General features: G+C 42.4%; 1 protein-coding gene across 1 annotated transcript in view; it reads right to left on the bottom strand.

Moving 5' to 3' along the window:
- Positions 1-22,196, bottom strand: part of LOC121594146 — an 88,569-nt gene extending 66,373 nt beyond the window's left edge. Inside the window, 5 exon segments of the mRNA XM_041917156.1 lie at positions 873-1,067; positions 2,598-3,963; positions 12,434-12,808; positions 20,217-20,453; positions 21,971-22,196. Of these exon segments, the coding sequence (XP_041773090.1) occupies positions 873-1,067; positions 2,598-3,597 (1,195 nt within the window). The 5' untranslated portion in view covers positions 3,598-3,963; positions 12,434-12,808; positions 20,217-20,453; positions 21,971-22,196.

Raw genomic sequence — 22,196 nt, 5'->3', positions numbered from 1 at the left:
TGTCGTGTTCTGAACATTATTTTTTAACTAATCGTTTTCTAATGACCGCAATTTTCACCTGACGCCTTCCATGAGGTTCAGCACAGACTTGTCCGCAACGACTTGCGTTTCCAAAACACGATTCCATACGTGGAATCAAACATAAAAATGACTAAATTTAAATCTTTCAATAAATTACAAGCAAATATTTGTGTCATCCAGCAACCAGCGGATTTGACATAAGTTTTCAAACAGGAATCGTTCCATGGAGATGCCTCCAATGATGCTTAGAAAAATTACTAAAAAAGGGAGAGGAATAGACCAAAAGAATAAACAATTGGTTTTTATACTTCATTTTTGAGAAGAGACCAGCCTGTATCACAAAAAGGGAAGTATGAATGCTTGTTACTTTTTAGGCCATTTAGTTAGTAATTAATTTTTGTTTTATTATTCTTGTCTGGCTATGTTTTGAAACCTATCAAAATAAATTCGTTCAATATGCATGTCGAAATTATTTTCTTCTCTTTTCTTAGCAAGATCCAATTTAACACAACTGTAAACAAGAATGAACATTTACTTTTTATTTGACGGCATTACATTGGCAACTTTCCCTTGGTTCACACACTGAATACTGGAATACTGCTGCGCTAGTTTCACCAAAACTTGCTCACAATCGATATTCACTGCTTATAAATTCTTAATTCTCATTTCCTTTACAGGCTCAAGAAAGCAGCAATGGGAAAGGGAATATGCTGTCTTGCCGCCCAAAACACCACCCCCAAGGAGCAGCAGGAACCGACAATAGCACGCCCCACAACGTCTTCGTCTTCGGTTTCCCCATTCCCGCTGTCGCTCATCTGATCTGACCACGGAACATCGTAATCCGTACTTACCTGTTTTGACTAGCTTAAACGTTACACCGTTGTGTGACTTGAGCGCTTCATTCAGGCCCGGGTGGCCCAGATCCTTGAGCACTCCTCCGCCCCCGGAGGTGGACATGCTTCCTCCGAGTGACTGAAACGCGGGGCCCGCACTCGGCGTCGCTCCACGCTTGCTAAATATGTTATGTCGATGGCTTTTTGATGATTCTGCGCGGAGTCAGGTCAGCACGTCCGGTAGTCCAGGGAGACCGGGAACAACCCAGATAAGAAGTATCGGTAGCAAAATGGCAGTGTGTGAGAGAGAGAGGGATGGAAAGAAAAATAGACAAAGTTTTATCAATACATCGGTTTTCGTCGGACGCCATCTCGCTGCTCGGTACTTTGGTGAATTTCCAAAAAGTAAAAGAAAGAAGGCCAAACAGTGCGCGCTAAAGTTAGGATCACGCGTAAAGAACAGAAAAGCAAACGAGAACAAAAAAAGGAAGAAAAATAAAAACCAAATCACTGTGCTGATTAAGCTATTTATTATAATCTCATTTAGCGGCATATTTTTGCATAAAATCTCAATCCAGCATGACAGCAGCGGGGGCAGCGCCACTGTCGCCAGCGGTTTCATGAGCGCGGTAGCACAGCAAGAATCGCTAGTGCGTAAGGACGCATTTAGTATTAACGATCTGACTGACCGAGCATGCTGCCGTCATGAGCCTGGTGTGATTGGGAAGTTGGGGAAGTTGGTGGTTGGCACTATGTGGCATGGTTTCTTAGTGGTAAAACGAAAACAACAGCACTCAAGCACTTGCAAAACGGCAGCTAGTTATTGCTGGAGCGGGACAGAACCGGGCGCACAGCTGTCGGTGCTCAGTTGACAGTCGATTTGTCGGTTTTGCCATTACCATCCAGCACCGTCGTCTGGACTGGATGCGGACGAAGCCCGATGGATCAAGCGGACGAATGGGACGTATGGAGGAGAGATCGCCAGTTTAGCGACTTGCAATGACCAACGGGTATTCGGTATATGGTTGTCCTCTCCGGTTGATAATGAATAGAACGAGTTTGAGTGACAAAATGGTCGTTGGATGGATTCAGCCGTGACAATGCATTATGGAATCATGCACTCGTCGATAGATGTGGTTGTTCCAGTTTTTACAGCGTTCCAGGAATAAAAGCCACGGATACCGTTCGGGTGTTTTATTGGTTCTATGTACATCGCACCCATTAAGACCAGCTGACAGCTTCACACTAGATAAAATAGTTAACACAAAACACACACACACACGCACACATACAAGACACACACTTAAACACACAAACGACGAATGCGATGGTTGATCAGTACGATGGAACGATGTGGACAGGAAGTACGTGATACAAGAGGACGATGCATTTGGCAGCTGTTATATCCGAATGCTTTCAGGCGCTTGGGATGGTGGAGAGAAGAGTGGTGGTGGGGGAGGAGACGGAAGATAGCCGGATTAGTTTGGAAGCAGCCTCAGTGATAGGTCACTGTAGTATCAACACCGGATTAGGCAAGAGAGACAGAGGGATATAGAGAGAGCAGGAGAGTGCGAGAAATCATCATCATGCACTCGACGGATGATTCTGAGCAGAGGGAAGAAGTCGGCAGTGCGGCATGATATGAGACAAGGGACACGGGGGCACGAATGTCTGTGAACTCACTCAGAAATTAGAAAATAGAATAGCAACCACAACTAGTTGGTCAGGGGCACCTGTCGTCACCTTTCTGGGACGTCTCAGCGTCGGCGAACTCATGCTCTGCACTCTTGGAACGTATGCTAAGCGGCGACTTGGGCTTCCGGAAGAACCCTAGCGAGCTGGGGCGCTGGTCGTACCCGCCGGCGGCCGCTGCCCGCAGCCCGCCGTCGGCCTCGGCCAGCCCCGGATCGGAGCCGCTCGAGCCGAGCGCATCGAGCGACCGGGGCGTGGGCTTCTCGCGCACCTCGAGCGAGTACACCTGCTCGCCCGACTCGAAGAAGGCATCGAAGTTGCGCTGGCGCAGATTGTCGCGCGTAAAGACCGGATTCGACACGTGTATGTGCAGGTCCTCGCGGACGCGCGAGGCCGTCTCGCTCTGCTCGATCGAGGAATGTGGTCGCAGCCGGCCCAGCTTGAGCTGCAGCTTCGATTTGGACTTTGGGGCCCCCGCCGCCGCTGGCTCCTTGCCGGGGCCTCCCCGGGGCGATGCGGCGGTGGCGGCAGCACCTCCTCTCCCGGCCCCTAGGGGGCCACCGGCCGCCGCTGTGGGGATGCCGTTACGAGGGCCTGCATCGTCGGCGAAGGTGGCCAGCTCGCTGGCGTCTGCTAGGGCGGTGGTACCGCACGGGCCGTCCAACTCGTACGACTCGCCTGACTCCTGGCGTCGGTTGCTGGCGGCAGACGTGGTAGCAGTCGTGGTGGTAGCAGCGATGGCAGCAGTGCTGGGGCCTGTTTTCGACGAATCGTTGGCCTTTTTTGTGTTGGCGGGTGTGTTCGCTTTGGTGGCAGTGCTTTTGGATGACTTGGATGGGTGCTTGGAGGAGGTGGTGTTGGATGTGGAAGAGGTGGTGACGGTGGTGGTGTTTTTGGAAGTGGTGGTGGTGGTGGTGGTGGATGAAGGCCTACTGCCTGTGGGCACAAGCGGCTCCCTCAGGTTGTCCAGAGTTGGTCTGGGCGGTACTCTCGGTACGGCAATTCCGTATGTCAACAATATGAGTTCATCCGCCGGAAATATTACGTACATTCCTGGCCCCGACGGAGCATGGCGAACGACTGGTGGTTTCCAATTGCCAACTGTGTTCCAACTCAAAGTAGTGCATGCGCTTACACTTGCCAGGCAAAAACTTCCGGTTGTGGTTGTTCTACGTTGCTACGTTAAACCAGCTGAGAGAGGCTGGTGCTGCTCTGCTCCTGGACCAGTCCGTTCGATTGAATAAAAACCAATATTGGCCACACTAGCACCACCACGGCCTATTGGTTTTATGGTGCTCGTTTTGTCAACGTTGTTTGTGCTATTTTGCTGACGTTATAGTTTTTCTTTTGCTACACTTTACCTTCTCAACTTTCACTGCGGGCATACGCTCCCTAATATGTCGATTATGGTTGATGTCTAGAAAAGGAGAAAATATACAAGCAATACGTTTAGTAAACAACGAGCACGTGTATGTTGCCATGTCAATTTATCTCGCTATTGCAGGCTATTCCAGGAAATCACGCTTGGGAAAAACTATTAGCCGCGCGGTTTCGCAATAATGATCGATATCGATAAGATACATTGCACCGACCGTCTTAGTGTACGTCTTCAACTCGGTATTGAGATAATGGTTAATGGTTGCCTCCGTTACGGGGGCCATTTTCTGAGGTTGTGCAAGAATTCAGAAATGAGTGAGTGTGTTTGTATTTATTTTCCTTCAAGATTTCCTTTTGATGTTTGGGGGCTGGAGTTGAAAGGGCAATGTTTCCGGAAAATGACCTCGAAGGTATACTCAAATGGTTGTTGAATTATTCATTCATTTATAGTTCGATGCGATTGGCCGCTAATCAAATCGATTACGAAACGATCTCGAAGTACGTTCCAGGTCTGGGCGAAGTACGGATGAGAGATTTTATTTACAAGCCGCTGCAGACTCGAAGTCCTACCTTGACCCCTACAATCAGATCAGTATGCGAAGTATGGTTTGATCCGTCAGTGGCACCATGCGTACCGTTCGTTGAGTAGCACTCATTGAATATATCGAGGGTTAATAGCTTTCAGTTGAAGGAATATCGACCCAAATCATGTGGATGTGTTTTTATGACTCTGTTTCGTATCTTGACGATGGTGCAGTTTTAGCTGTGTTTCTAACATTGGTTGGTGGTTATGATACGTTTTCCCCTGTGCGCTTCATCCTTGTGCTCTGGTCGGTTAATAATGCAAAGCCAATATCCAAACTGATACGTGGTGAAACAGATGCAAAAGGTAATATGGGTGCACGCGATGTGAAGGAAATTGATTTGCGTGTTATACACAGAAGTCAATTAGGAAGACGTTTCTAGGTAGTAGGGTCTGAATAAAACATGCATTGATGATCTGTAACGGTTTTACTGTAGAAACGCTATAAATGTACCAATAAAGATATTGTGAACGATAATTGATTCGATATGGTAAATGTGATTTCTCAGGAATTCAGCCTTTCACTGTTCCATGAAAACTGTGCTATCCTATCTTAAACCTATTTGACACAATAATTTCAGCCCTTGCGACACCGATTACAGAAAAGGTGTCACATCAACAGATAACGATTTAAATGCTAATTATTTTATGAAGTACGAAAAGTGTTCATATTCAGCTTGTACTTAAAAGGCAATTTTGGCAATTTTAAACATAACTCAACCATTGCCCAAATTTTGAACCAATTTTTGACATTTTTGTTAAATAGTATAATGGTAGACGTCTAATATTTCATAGCTACTGTTTTGATGAAAAAGTGTCAATATTTTGCCTATAAAACAAAAATGAATAGACTAAACATTGAAATATTTTCACCGGTTCATAAGGTTTCGAGAATGTGTGGAGTTTGAAATAAATCAAGAATTAATATTATAAACTATTTTGTAATAGTCAGCTAATTTTACTGATCTTATATTTGTAAGAATATTACATACTATTATTATCTCTATTTTGAATACTATTACGTTAGGAATAGGATTTTACAACCATGCAACAACAGACAACATTTCCAATTGATTTCGGAAATGATAAATCAACTAATTATAATCTTTCTTAAAGCGATATTGAAATTTGCCAAAGCTGGAAACCCCGTTCAACGAAGCAAACGAACTTCCTTAAAGCAGAACGAGCGATAAGAATTTAGTTAGATTTTGCATTACCTTCGTTGCCGTCAGGCAACGCCAGCACCCGTCACACCGGTGGTACATAATATTTCCATTAACATGCAAGTATACCGACGCAGTATTAGCACATTTACGTGCGTCCCTCCCTGCTACTTTCTTCGTGGGCAAAAATGCTAATTTATGTTTGTCCCTTTGCAGTGCGCGTGCATAGCTTGAGAAATGGCACATGTCCATAAATGCGCAGGACGCCGACAGGACAGGTACAGCTTGAATGCTGGGGTGTCTTGCTCGCAGCACCTATAAGCCCTCGAGAGCGTGGAACAATCCGACAGTTGATCCTGCTTCACGTTGGAAAACAAACCCTTTTTCCTCCACCTTAGGTAAAGAGTTGATCGAAGCAGCGTGGAAAACAGATCGAAACATTGTTATTCAATATTGCATTTTTCTGCTTACATTCCTTCATCTCTTTATCCCTATTAGATAACGTGCATGACGTACAGCTATTCGGAAGAGGAAAATATTATGATACTCGCTGTTGGTTCGAATCACACTAATCCTAGTACAATTTGAAAGTTTATGCACGAAGTAAAAGTTTTGTTTCATAACGAGAACCGTAATTCTTTGTGGGGTCGTACGGGAAGTTATTTGATCCCAATGGGGAACAAACCCAGAGCTGGTCGATGTAATCACACTACACTGATGTGATACAATGTGAGACAATGCGTACAGACTTTATGGTATGTTTTATCTTTAACACTTTAGCTACCACAATATGAAGATATCAAATCATTCTGCGGTATTTAAATGATTTCATTTGAGGATCAAGTTGACCATAATCAATCCTCAATAAACATGTTGAATAATCAATTGATAATGGAGTAAAAGGTCGTTTTCATTATTTTAGGCGACATTTTGATAAACAAAAACACGAAACAAGTAACAATAGAACTAAAAGAAAGAAGCAAAGTTACGTTCAAACATGAACAATAATGTAATGTTGTAATTTGATTGGTTACTACCAATTTTACCTATTCTAAGAAAATATTAAAAATATGAAACTAGTTTGTATTTTATTTCTTATTTCTTTGGCATTAAATGTATTATTTATTATTGTATGAATGTATGATTTTTTTGTAATATGGTGTGAAGAAAGCAGCAATACGTTAACTAATTATTCATTTTTAACTAATTGACTTATCTTTGCAAAAGGGAAGTTTTTTCTTCATTATACGAAACATGTTTAGTCTTTTTTGGTAACATTTCAGTTAAACAGATCAGCATACAATCATAAGAATTTATGAATTATGGCTTAGATTGTACAATTCATTTAATACAATGTATCATAAGGAGAATACAATGCTTTTCTTTGTAATGCATGGCAATGCGTTTCTGCATATTGGTGGAAATCTATTCATCGTAATTCACGGTTGAATAAAACCGCTCCACGTGCAACACGCTCACGAGTGCAATCTAATCGTATGTAAAACGACATTATAATGTGCCCAGAAATGTTCACCCAACACTCATGCCAGCTACACCCATTGCTTTGGTATTCCATTGCAGAATGGCGGAAATACGTTCAAAATCTTTCTCCAGCCAATCTTGGTAATGTGAAGTGTGCGTGCTGAATATCTGTTTCGCGTGCCTTACATTTTTGTCGAAATCGGTCGATTCATTGCGCCATGAGGAAGCACAAACGCAACGGTATTCGCAGACGGGGAAACGAGGGCAAAAGATCTCACCGGGACAGTGGGCACAAATATTGAGCAAATGTTTATGGTGACAGTTGCCATGACACCTGAGCGAGTTTTGCTTTTTCCTGGGCGGTAGAAAACCGAGCCACCTTTGTTGGTTGCTTGTCACTGCAGGAAGGGGCAGGAAGGCACGTGGAGTACCGTTGGCCGTCAAACGCGCGATGCGTGAGAGTAACGAGGATGAAAAGTGAACCACAGGGAAAATGCTCTGCTTTTCTTTGCGGGGACAAACGTTTGAAGCATTTTCCCCATACTTTCGCTGAAAGGACCGTTGGGCGGGGTGAGAGGTTTGGTAGCCAGGGCCAGGACGAAAGTTCAAGCACTGTTTTTGTTTGCGTTGCGCACGGCTGATGGATGACGCTTTGTGGCAACGCAAAGCCCTAGACAAAATATACAACCGTATATAGAGCGTTGCCCACAAGCTGTGGTTCGCTCTAGATAACTGGGCGGTTGATTTGTATTGAAAAAGGTAAAATATTTTTCTTCCAGAAATATCGTTTACCTTCACAAGGTACAAGCAACGATGGCAACTTTCAAAGCAACGTGTGTACCGAGGTATCGAGAAAGCGTCGGAGGTTTTCAGTTTTTCATACCTCTGTGCGCATTCTAAGAAGTTTAATGAAGTAGATATACAAGTGAAGTACGTTCGCACGGAGTGTCACGACAGCGAAGCACGCAAAAGCACTGCGTGCGATTTCAATCATTCAAGAAGCCCGGCTTTCATCCCTACAGTTAGAGAGCATTGAAAACCCCCAAAGGGTACGAAGTGAAGCGTACCTGCCTCGACGGCGAGACACAAATATGTTTGGGAAAATAAATAAATTCAAGATGAAAGAAATTCGGAAAGAAATGAGTGTGCGTTGGTAGGTTCGACGAAATGGGAAAAGGAATTGCCAACTGATGATGAAATAAGAACGAAACACAAGACCGTCGATGCTTCGAGGAGGGTGGTGGTGTGGGTAGAAAGGGATGAATCAGTCCCGTTGGCTTTTGGGATCATTGCGTTGCTGGGACCTACGGGCAAGGTGGAAAGACGCGTGTGAAGTTATGAGAAATAACTCGGTAAACCCCATCTGCATATCATTTCGTGTGCGTGTGTGTGTCGGGTGTATTGTTGGTGCTGTCCTCATGATCTGTCAATAACATTCATATTGGATACCATATGGCCCATGAAAGTGACAGCAGGCCAGTGGCGACTGATGTCCTTCAGAGATGAGAGGGTTCGAGATTTGGCTGTTGAAAGAACTAGCTTGGCAGTATGCAAAAATCTAGAAAAGAAAAAAAAAACGCTATTTTCAGCAATAAACTTTTTATATTTTGCTATGACAACAAATTTTATAATTATCCATAGAGCACAAAGATAATTGTCAACTTTCCAGCAATCGTGAAAAGTATCCATAATAGGCACACCGTTGCCTGGTAGAATAAATATGAAATGGAAACTGTATTTACAGTTTTCGTACTGATGAGGTGGCTAAAAAATTAACTCCCTCAAGCTTCTGCAAATTGGGAACATCTAATTTAATAGCAAGAAATACATCCATTCATCTAGCAAAGAATTTAATAATGTCACAAAAATGTTAGAGCCAGAGAAGAGCCACCAACGTAGCCCATGTCAAACTGTACATGTTGCAATAAATTAAATATTGTTCAACGTTTCTATTACTGTGGCAGGCGTAGGTATTTCACTATCTGCACATATGTTTTTACTGGACAATTTTGGCGAATCTCGTCAAGCTAATACAAATATTTTTGGTGATCTTTTTACGTAACGGCATTGCGTTAAGACCATGCTTCAAAACAAAATTATGTTTGAAATTCAAACTCTCGTCTCTGCAAAAGTGTGAAATGTTCAGTTTTGACACAATAAAGCGGATAACGAATAACGCACTCATGATTTTATTTGTCGTTGTTAATTAACATCAACGATAAACTGACGGTATGCGTTGATTTTAGCAACAGCGCAATTGTATATGTTGTTAATGGAAGCTAGTTCTTGAAAACGTATTTTACAGATTTAGAGCACATAAGTTACTGCAAAAAGGTGGCTACGTTATGTATGAACTTGGAAAAGTTTCGATGATACAACGAGAATGAGGTCAGCAGAATAATTGATGATAATGGCATTTCGCCCGTATCTAACTCAACGACATTAAAGATGTTCTGCCACTGAATTTTTAATGGTTGTTACATTTTTTTGCAGCAAATTGGTAACTGAGGTCCTTCCATTAAATTGAATTGAATGTGCGGGATATGAATTTGTTGTTTCGCTTCAAATTTTATTAAAAAAAAACAAAATGATATAGATCGTAGAATAAATGAATGATAGAATATTTAAATTCAACTACATCTTGGGTTCTACTTCATCCTGGATAAAATTTAAATCAATTCTAAAATTTTCCCAACTGATACATGATCATTTAAGCTATAAGAAAGAATATATTGAGCGAAATGCTTGAGGTGTCAAAAAGATTGTGATTGGAAACTACAATAGTTTGTATTGACATTGTTAAAGCCATGATTTTTAAGCTGTTGTTACTTAAGACCACAAGTTATTTATTCAAATTGTTAGTATTTTAGGTACCTTTTTTTTAAATATATACCCTTCAAAATGAAACCTAAATATTCATCGGTATTTTTCTTCCGAGAAGGATCTTTGCCGGAATCGGAAGATTTTTTGTGATTGGATGTACAACAGGAGATTTTCACGTCGTGTAGTACGACCGTAGCAATATTTTTTGATGACCTTTGCCGGTGTTTGATTTCACTAAGCAGTCAAAAATCAATGTTCAGATTGATAATGTACCGATTGTTACTTGTTATCTTGGACATTTTAATTTAATGCCCTGAGAAAAGAATGCTGGTATCCGCATTCACGACGTAAAGAACAAGTTGAGGAGTATTTAAACAAATCGATGTTGTCTGGGTTATTCCGAAGCGTCGAAATAGTAGTCAAACTATATTTTTCACGTACAAAGAACAACAAATATGAAAAAGAAATATTGAAAACTTGTATCAACTAGCAAAAGCTGCTTGGCAATGGAAATAAAACTCTGTGTGCTCCTTAGGGCTGAACATTTGCTTGACTGAAAAATAATGAAAATTTGCATGACACATGATATTTTTGTTCGTATTTTCCACGAACCAACAATAAATTGTGAATTAATTATATGTTTCTTACTTGGCATAATAGCCGTAGTTGAGCTCGTTCTGCCGTAGGACGACAAATTGGATTGAATATCAATGACTAATTGATTCGCTATTAGTATAATAGACAATATTGCTTGTGAGGGAACCCCTGTCCATTGTAGTTTAGAACCCTTCAAGGGTTCCAAGCTATATTAGTGTTACTATCACTTTGTTACAGACGCCTAGTTTTACAAGCTGCATTTTTTTCGGTTTTAACGAATGAACTTGTTGCAGCTCTTGTACATGTATTAGTAAAATCAAAAATGTGTTTACGATTAGAACCACAAATCCAATATTACCGCGAATATTATTCCACAAAAATAATATTACCGGGATTTGTTTAGTAACACACGTCTTCCTGCTAGATGGTTGTTTAAATAACTTTAGTGATTATGCTGATTTTTATGTTAATTTTATTTTGGTGTTGGCGCCTAAATGACTGCAAATTTGTAGAATTTAAGATTATACGAAAAGGGTACATATGATTATGTTAATATTAGTGTTAGCAGGACTGTTAGGGTCATAACGAAAATATAAACAGAATTAGTAGCAATCAGACAGTCGACTCAGTCGGCAACATACTATTTAGAAACCACAAAAATATCATACGTATTTTATGAGCTATCGTACACTTGGAAAAGGTGCGTAGATGCGTAGAAATGCTCAAATTAAAACTAAAATAGCAACTCATTTTCATATTCTACGAATATGCTCCCTAATTATACAGTGGATCGAAACATTAAAATCGTGATAAATGTGTGTTATAATACGCAATATATTTTCTTGAAAGGGTCATTTGATCCATAATGCGAAGTAATCGACAAGTAATAGAAATTCTTATGTGCATAAAACCATCTTTGCATCGTGCGAATTCGTAAATAAAATCTCATTATGGCTGTGTACTACATCATACCAAATCATACCTTATTTATACAACTATAGTCGTTTGACTATTTTTTAGTTAATAGAAAAATGAAATATTTTTCCTTGATCAAAATTTACAATATAAAATAATGCACACTAACATTTTTATTTTATAAGTGTGACAAACGATCATTTTTGGTGCTTTAATTTTACTCAATAAGACAGCTAGTTGTTTAGCCTATCCTCCTTAGTTCTAAAATAAATCCACATCCCTATTCAACAGTTTCATGGTGAAAGTGTTTTAAAAGTTCGTTACTCGATTGAACGATGAACGCTAATGTCGATAAGTGTACTGTGGCTTCCGCAATGAGTTGCGTCGCGAAAAGCGAGCGCAAGAGGAGGAAAGAAAAGATACAGGAAATCATGTTCCTATGTTTCTTTCACGCTGTTTACAAACGGATATAAAAATAAATCGTCAATCCATACCATGCTTCAGCATATAAATAAAAAAACTGTTCAGTCCATACGTACGTTTTCTCTGTATCTTTTTAAAAACACTACGGTAAAGAAATTGTCCGATGTTCGTTGGTACCGTCAAACAATTCCGTCAATCTTGTACAGTTCTTCCGTGCCATGTTTGATCAAACTAGAATCATACCAGGTAGTGACAACAGACTGTTGAAGTACATAAATGAAGACCCAAGTTTGCGCCACTCCATTGTGCATGAAAGATTATTTCTTTAGATTTTTTATAGAATGTATAATGTCAATTCTGCGTGAGAATAACATATTTTGCTCTCTTTATGCAACAAAATGTAAATGAAGTTGTAAATGAAGTTATAAGAAAATTCTAAATGCAGTACAGTGAAGATATTGTCAAACGCCAAAATTGAAGGCTGTGGCATAGTGCCCTGTCTCCTCCCGCTAATCAATACCCACCTTTTCCGTACTGGTACGCCTTCCCTGAAGAAATTCATTTTCTCTCGGCACAGCTGTCGTTCTACATGATCATAATTTCACCACCGCTGGGATGAAGCTCGACGCGGCACATCAAAAGCAAAGGCAACACTACTTGAAACCGTGGTACCTGCACCATTCTCACTATCACAACTACAAACACACAGGCTGAAATTGAGTTTCTTTCCGGTAGGTAGGTTGTGCTATGGTTCTGCCACTTTGAGCCCTACTGCGCCCTTCCACTGTCCGTGCCGACGTAGCAGAAGAAAGTGGTCGATGCTGTTAATGCACGCTTCATTAAGCACTTCTCGTAATGTTGCTCATTTTTGCCCACCGTTTCGTCTCGTTTGAGTGCTCCTGCAAATATTAAGAAGGCAGCTGCATTAGTAAGATGTGAGTGAGCGTCGGGGATGGAGGAAAAAAAATTAAGTGCCCGTTTGCCCTTGCCCTTAGCCCACTTATGAATATCCCAACACTGGCTGACAACGTTGCTTCTGGCAAAATTCATTCTGTGCTCGAAGGTTGTGAAAGCTAGTGAAGGTAGGCGGGATTTTTTTTGTTTTGAAATTTCTAAACCATATGAACCCGTTCAGTCACGACCACTTCTCGAGCTTTCCTAACCTATGATAAACGTTCTGTCCTTAGCAGAAGGTTACTTAAACGTGCCCGTAACCGGAAGTGAACCTGAATGCTTTGCCGAATGCACTTGACTTTTACGCGTGTGTTACACGCGTTTGAGGGAGAGTGGCCAGGAAAACAATTAATTATTTCATTTCCCACACTGACATCTTGATGTTCCGGCACAGACCGCAGCAAGCGCCAATTGCTGCTGCTGTTGCTTTCGCAAGACTTGCAAGTTATTTTTGTTCCTATCGACTTTCTCATTTGTGCTTATTGTTTGGCTTCAAAACCGGCCCCAGCGCTCAATGCCATCGTAAACTGGTGTTTGCACTTGACTCGATATCTCGCTTTTATTTTCACTCTAAACCATCCGCCTTTCTGAAGCATCGTGGTCTATTCGTACTTCATGATTTAAAATATATATAAAAACCACACATACACACCCAGACCGCTTTTCCGAGCATCTTAACTGTTGCAGCATTTCACACGATGCTCTCGCGTGTGTTAGAAGTGTCAACATTCCTACCGATGAAGCAAGCCAAATCGCAGCCCTCTACTGCTGTGTGGTGCGTTTTGCTATATTTGCTGACTGTATTGTGAGGTTGGGTACCCGTCCCGATTCGCTTGTATACAGCAAAGGTTTCCCCGTTTCGTATGCACGTACAGATGAATATTTCTATATATTTCTGCTACCAAAGCGTTACGAAGCGGTGCTGACCTTTTATATGTTTCTTTTTTTCTTCCTTTCTTGTTTTCAATGCAATTAGGCCAAGAAAAAAGGGCCACCTTTGCTGCACAGCATGCACGCTGGGGCGTTTCGTCACTGGCGCAGCCTTACGAGCATTGCTTTTATGTGCAATGAAATGGCGATAGGTTGGAAGGATGATGAAAACAAATATGTGCTTCTTATGTGATAATGCAGGTCACAAATTGATTGATGATTGAGTGTGTACTGCGCTTGATGGAAATAGCTGACCCATACTTGCATAGTTTTGAAAGGTGATTTTTTACAATGTCGTGCTCCAATAATTGTGCTTTAAGTTGCTGAGTCATGAAATACCAGGTGTTTTTAAAATGTAAATTACTTTGTCATAGTGTTATTTTACAATGATCAAAATTCTTGCTTCAGCATAGTTCAGCTTGATAAATCAATAAAAGTTAATTTAATGACTCGTACAGAAATTAAAAATTCAAAGTTACCATTAAACGGCTTTGAAATTAAACATCCTTAACACACATTATTACTGCTAGTGAATAACATCAAACTGTTACGTTGCACAGCCACTCCGATGAGAAAAACAAATCAAATTGAGCCATGTCGTGCTCTGTCTATGCAATTCAGCCTCATTTGCATGCAGTTTTAAAGCACTCTCGCGTTGGATGACGTACCGGGAAAGGTCTCCTTATTAATTTCAAGTGGAATTCACCCATTGAAGCTAGGTGCTTTTGCAAGGCTATGTGTTTCTTTCCCTGCGGTTCATGGTAAATCCATGAGGTCGATGGAAACAAATGAATTCAACTCTTCCGAAACCACTTGATCTATGGCCCTATTGACGTTTCGCTACCAAGATGGCACTACAGACACGAAGCACTAAACTGCACGGTACACTCATGACACGGAACGGTGAGTTCGGGAGAAAACAACCAACTTTTGATTTGTTTTCATCCATCCTTTTCATCCAACTGTGCTTGCCAAATTTGTATAGCCACGCTTCGCCAATGTTTGGTGTTAGGCAGGGAAATAATTTGCAATTTGCCGAACTGCTGACAATGCCTTCGAGATATAATCATCTTTGTCTTATTCGTTGAAAGATTCCAGATTAAACAGAAACGTTTTAAACGGTAAACAATGCGCTGTTATTTTATTTTTTTTTAAATGTCACAATACAATATTCTAGATTCGTTAAAATAGTGCATTTTGAACGACACGTTACAAAATCAATTCAAAATTAAAAGCTTCAAACATTTAAAAAAAGTTTGGGAGAATGTTTTAAAATAGTTATTAAACCCTAATTTTATTACCAGAATCATTACCTTCGTCGGTTTTATGTAACAAACCTAGATAGTCATACTGCCCTTTACAGACTTTCCAGAGTAAGTACGCACTACGCACCCGGATATTCAGTCCTTGTTACGGAGAACGGTCTATTTGAGGTTTGAAAAAGGCTTAGAAAATTCGATTCATTTTCGTGAACGTGAACTTAGTAGTTCTTTTATTTCAATGAACTGAACGTGAATCGCGATTCATTTGTCCATTTCAGTTGATGTATGGTTTTGATGCATGGTTTGGTCCGTGGTTTCATTACGCAAGATTCAGAATATAATAAGTTTACTACATCATGAAAATTATTTGCTAGGGTAGGGCGACCTTTTTTCGACGGGTTGAACGTTATTTTTGTGAACGACCTGGTTGTACGGTACACGTTCATATTTGTATTGGAGGAGATGAACGCCCTGGTGTAATGGGATGTTCGTTATTTCAACGGGTTGGATGTTATTTTTATGAACAACTCAGTGATTTATAAAGAATCAGTGAGCGTTGATAAGATGAACGTAAGTCGTTCATGCTTTAGAATGAACTGAATAAATTGCACGGTTTTGGATCTTGAGGCACATCTCTAGTTTGAAACCACGACGATAAATAAAAATAAAATATTACAACATAACGACAAAAAAAAATACAAAAAATGGAAAGTAATGCTTTTCTGAACTATAATGAGCTATAAAAATTATAAATGTAGCAAATTAGACAGCATCATCTGGTGGATTCAATTTTGTTGAAGATATGTTTGAAAGACACATGCAAAAGAAAGATTTAAAGGATACATAAAAATGCACCAAAACATCCTTTGGTACAACACTTTGTTTTCGTGATCTTTACTGTACTCAAACTAACAAACGAGATGACGTTACCTACTGGGAAGCGAAGAGTGAAGACCATTTTGCGTCCAACATTCAACAATCAAGCAATCCATTAACGGGGGCGCTTTGACAAGCTAAATGAGTTAAATACTTTCAATAATTAGATCGGAAGGCTTGAAAACGCGTGTGAAAACTGTTTCGCTCTGGCGTAAGACTTTGAGCTCCTTTTTTGCCACCCCTTTTCTCATCCTGTACTGGAAGTTCCGGGAAATCTTTAGCTAGCCATCACATGCTAATGGAAAAGTTGCATCCAATAGTATCTCTCTATATGTAGGTACGTGTTTGTATTTTCAATGAGTATGCCGTGTTGTTGTTCCCTTTGCTGTGCCATCTGTTGGTTTAAAAAGCGGTATGGTAATGAAATATTTTACGATACGCCAGCACAAGGAAGTAATAACATAAAAAAAATCAGACGCGAAAGAGCACAAAAGTTATACCGGTTTTATCTTTCAATATTTTTCCGGAGAAAATATCTGTCTCAAATAATCAAGGATACTGACGTTGCAAACTTCCAAACAGTTTAGGATCACGTTTTCTCTCCTGATTGGCGAAGCAGCAATACATATACACCATATATACACATATATACATTGATACAGAGTGCTATGAAGGGAGGAACAGGAAAGTATGGGCTGCTCGATCCTTTCCTCTGACTGGAACCTTTGCTACCATTACAGTAATTGTCGCTTGTCACGGAAAAGTCAAACTTTGCCTAGTGCCTTCGAATTCGGGAAACCGTAATACTGTTGAAAGTTGGATCTTTTCAGCCATACTGTAAGAAGTCACGTTGTGTGCAAGTCGTAGCGGTCGTGGTGAAGCAACCCACCAAAAAAACCCCTATAAATGTATATCACCGTTATTAAAGAGGGCAACTGGTATTCCGAGGCACTTTGTAGCTTTTAGTGGTGTGCATTGCGTGATAGTTTTTGTTGTTGGTGCCGTTGTACCCATCATTATCATAATGTTGAACACTTTTTTTCGCCAGCGTATGCTCGAATATCGAAGAATCTTACAGATGTAATAACCATGCGCATGACAAAATGATGTAGGCTTCTCTGGAGATATGTTTCCCAACAGCTTTTACGCTTATGGACTTGTTCGTTATGTTGTCTCTCTTTGCTTCGTTTTGTTTTGACTTTGCCTGATATGACTTTTTATGGCTCTGTTTTTTGGGGGGAGGCTTTAGCTGCTGTTCGATGCGTGGCAGAAACACGTAAATTCAAATTAAATTATCCGTCTCAGAGCGAACACACGCACACACCTACAGACATACACACATTGCAAACACGTGCCGAGACCCTGAACGTATCGAAGTCTTACTTGCGAATTTTCTAAAAACCTCGTCTACCACCCAGCCACACACACACACACATACACACACAGGTAAAGTTTTTCAGTGTTCGACACGGTGCCCCGTGTCTGTTGAGCAGGGACGAACCCGAAAGGTTGTTTCCCTCGGCTGTGAGTGTGCACATTTGTTTGCATTATTGTTTTGGGTTTGTGTGCCTGCCCCCTACCACCGTCCTCCCTCCCGTGCGCTACTGACAACAATTTATGGGAGGGTGTGCTGTCAATTGGCTTAACGGTGGAGGCGCCAAGTAGATTGAGAACGGAAGATGGAGCCGCCAGGTACTGGTGTTATGAGGAAGGAGGGGGGGGGGGCATGTGCAGGCTCACATACAACGCAGCTTCATCGCAGCAGCTGCAGCCTTACATACGTACCATAGAGGGAGGATAGGAAGGGGGAGATGGTGAAGAATTCGTTACGTTCGAGTGCATTGGGTTCTTTTGCACCCTTATCGGATGGACCACCCCGCACATGCCTGCACGGGAGCGTTTCGGAGCGTGAAGTTGATCATAACGCTTTCCTGCTAGTCCATCGTAAGTTTGCGCAACCGTTAGACAAGTTCGTTAGGAAATCAAATCGTTGCCTTTGGGTGAAATTCAATTTTGATGCTTTTCCATCGCTTCTCTCCTGCAGCCGCTGGGAGGTTTTGCTAGCAAATGGAGCGTGCCATCTCTTCATTTTTGTTTTCCAAAATCACATTTTTTGTTCCACGAGTACGTTTCGGGCAAAAAGAAAGACGAAGAAAATACACTGTAAGCTTTTTAGCACACGACCGTGTACGTTTTAAACGAATTTTGTGGAAATGCTACCGAAACCCGATGGGCGGAATGGCTCGATCAATGTAATCGCTCTTGTTTCAGCCGATGCCCGGGAGGAAGAATGATCAAACGAAAAGGTGCTACAACTTGTTTTACAGCACGAACAACGGCTATAGTTGATTGAGCTTAGATTGTTCACCATAAATTGGTCGCATTGTTAAGTTCCTTCTTTAAAAATAAAACAAACAATAGGGCGTCTTTAAAGCAGGAAAGACACATACCATAAAGGCAAAGCTATCCCGATGTTCTGCAGCTAATGAGCGTGCTCATCTGAAGTCGGGGTCATTTTTTTCTTCTCGCAATTCAGCCCGGTTCTATCACCTTATGCACACGCGACAGATGTTGCAATGACGTCAGCGTTACCTCGTCGCGCGGAAAATTGGAGGATGTTTCTTCTCTAATTATACACGTGACTAATTGGATGATGTGTGGAAAGATTGTGTTGGAGCGAGTTGTTTTTTTTTGTCACTGAGAGATTGTGTGCGTGTGTATGTACATTTTCCAGTTTTCCACTCAAGGCTGCCCGTGACTAAGATGCTGACCCTGTGTGTCCTGTGACGGGTGTTAAAACATTCCACCAAACCGTAGCTCTGCGCCACATTTACTCTGCTGCACAAACGGGTTCATTGTAGCATAGGCGAGAGGAAATGGACACTTGACGAGTGCTAGAAGATGGTGGTCTGTGCACGGGGTGCAAATGTTCGATCGAGAGGATTCGCGCAAGAAAGACGTAAGCACTCGAGGTTTTTTGTTTGTTTATGGCTTCATTGCTTACGATAATTCGGATTGACATTTTATAATTAGTATGTATGTCGATACATATTTGTTAATGGTAGCCCGTAGATGGATAAGATTTTAAAGAATATAAATGAATAAAAGAAAAGCAAAATGATTTTTTTTTATTTAAATCATTCACCAACTTCAAACCAGAACGTTTATTAGAGTGATCGTTACACTTTGTCCATCCGAAGCAACTAGAGTCTAGTAAAAACTTCCTATACGACTAAGATCTTGACCCGTCATACGTTTTTATGTGCTTCATTTAAAAATTTTTCTTCATCGTTAGAAGAAAAAATATCCCCCCCCCCCCCAACGTCTCTCCTAATACGAATCAAAGCCACATTCTTCCGTACTGATCGCCTTTCTGTCGTGGACGTTCGGCGTAAAGCAATGCGCACAGTTGAGGTGTTGCCGAGAGGATGAAATAAAATGTAATACCAAAAAACCAACAACAACAACAAAAAAAACAACGAAAAACACGCTCACAATCATTACGCAAAACAAATTTACACTTTAAAATGTAAACCTGTTTCGGAGGGCGTTTAAAGAGAGGGAGCGGTTTGAATCGGAGGATATGTGTGTGTATGCGTGGATACGTGTTTGCCCACGCGCTTGACCATGGTACGGCAAACGGTGACAGCGACACGTTTCCGTTTGGTGTTTTTTTTGTTGCTCTTGCTCCTTTCTTCATGGCGGTATAATTAGATTTAGTTAAATGTAACGAACGATAACAAGTGTCTTTTTCCCTTCGAGCCCGAGGTTCTAGTGATCAGCCGCTGGGAGATTGGGGGTCGGTTGGACCCTTCTACACGGCTCGAGCGTTCTGATGTTATTACTGATGTCACACAAACACATACACACACACAAACGGTGTGGTACAGAGTTTCCCAGATTGCCGATCGAGCTCGCGTAATGCACCGGTATGGAAAGCATTTTTGCTACGGGCGTTCGTTTTCCCCGTGTCGATTCTGAAGTCACACACACACACACACACACACACACACACACACACACACACACACACACACACACACACACACAAGTGTATTGGTGTCTCCGAAACGCGGATGTCACCGCCGGTGGAGCTGGCAGCGCGTGTAAAAATAACACCACCTCGGTACGAAGCGCACACACACACGCAAACAGGCGCGATCAAGCTGTGCGGGAACGAACGAGACCCACGCGCACGCGGACGGCACAACTCGTGCTGGGAGCATAACTCGATCTGGCCCTATCTGCCACCAGTTGATAGCATTAATCAAATTTTGCCACTCACCTTGCCGGGTAGCCGGTGTACTAGCTACGGAGAGCCCTCACGGATGCACACAGAACACATACACACACGCTCTCGTTCGTTCGGATGCACTCGCGCACGACCGCTGCACACTCACCGGTGGTTCCCTGGTGCCCCAAACGGTTCGAATGCACTGGTTAGTGTAAGCGTTTTTGTCGTTGCACTCGAGCACTCACAAGAACACACCAACAACAAACGGCAGCAGCAGCAACGGCGGAACTGCAATCAAACAATCAACAAAACCCCCGAAAATCAAACAAACGTTTTCCACATCCACTTGTTGGCATGGTGTGATGGGAGGGGCGTAGGAGATTGAGTGGAAGCCCCACACCTTCGTCCACGCTCGCACTCGCTGGTATGCCAACACACTTGCCCCCTTGCCCCCGCTTTCACCGAACGAGCCGGGTCGGCCACCCCAGACGACGGCCGCTTCATTTCACTGACATTTTTTCCCACGTCACAAACGGTATATGTCCCCTGTCGCTTGCCTTCTCTTTTTTACGCCAAATCTCAAACACTACCCTTCCCTTACCACCCCCCCCCCCTCCTCACCATACCACCACCTTCCTGTCTTTTCACCCCGCACACCACAGCACATGCTACCGCGACCAACCGCCTTGCGTAGCGTGATGTTTTGCCCAGCGGCCGAGCGCACAAATGCGGGGGGCTGAGTTTGAGTTTATTTTTACTACTGATATTTAATAACTTATTGAAATGTGATCCGCACGGTGCCGAAGAATGGCGCGGTGGCGAGGGACCCTGTCGATGGGCACGCTATGACGGCATTTGGCAGAAATTCCCAGGCGGTCGATCGGAACGGCAGACCGCGGCCCGCCCGGTTTGCCACACACCTGTGGTGTGTGTGTATGTGTGTGTGTGTGTGTGTATGTGTGTGTATGTAATTGTGTTGTTTGCTTTGAGAACGATGGTTGTTCTTTTTTGCGCTGCGGGACCTACACTGCCACTCCATTCAGCAGGGCTGTTTTCTTAACTCTCTTGCACACTCTAGTCCTAGGAAAGCTAGGTTAGCTGGTTCCACTAGCCGCAGACACTCCGCAGCTGGCCACTTTTAACGTGTGTCTTTTGCAGGTGATCGGATCTTCCGCAATCAACAGATTGGATTCTTCTATTTGGTACAGAGCGCGTAGAGTAACGCATTGAATTCGACCGTGGGTTGCCAGTGGCGCTTGTGCATTCATCTGTGTGCTTGCACGAAAAAACCGCAGCAACTAGCAAATCACGGGCACTCACCATAGGAACTCGTACAACTATCACACCACATCCTCATTCCCTTCGGCAACGGGTTCAATGGGTAGGAAGTCATATTTTAAAGTGGATCCACCATCGAGCGAAACTCGGTGTGCAATGCAAAAATATCCGAAAGAATTAGAAAAGAAGTTTGCAAAATTTCAAGATCACTCATCGTGGAACTGGTGTGGGGCAATTAATTGAAGGGGCGGGGAGAGGGATAATATAAATTTATACATATACACGAAAAGTCACTTCTTAAACGGAGGGAAAAGCAGCAGAAAAACACTAACACACACGCACGATCACTGTGCTCGCGTGTCTGTTTGGCAGTACCATTTGGCGAGCTCCAAAAACGGAGCACACTTTTAAGTGGACAGTCTCACTACTCAACACTCTCCTTCCCTTCACCCCCTCCCTTAATCATCCTATCCCATTCGCAGGTACACGCACCACCGACACCGTCTTTCAAGCGTACAGGAACCAACCGCTGAGATACACGTCCGCACGGCAGCGCGTCTTGTTTCGAACTGACACGGAAACCCTTGGCAAACGCGCGGCACGACCGCAGCTGGCGGTTACTACGATCGCTAGTCGTGGCCGAGACTTCGTCGTCGTTGTTACGCTACAGATGGAGGGCTGAGCAGCAGCAGCAGCCGCAGCATATGAGCATGTACACTAATGCACGGAGATTATTATTACAAGGAGCAGCTG

Source organism: Anopheles merus, chromosome 2L (assembly GCF_017562075.2).
Source record: "Anopheles merus strain MAF chromosome 2L, AmerM5.1, whole genome shotgun sequence".
Lineage (NCBI taxonomy): Eukaryota > Metazoa > Arthropoda > Insecta > Diptera > Culicidae > Anopheles > Anopheles merus.
Note: the sequence above shows the minus strand (reverse complement) of the source record. Positions and strands in the feature narration are given on the sequence as shown.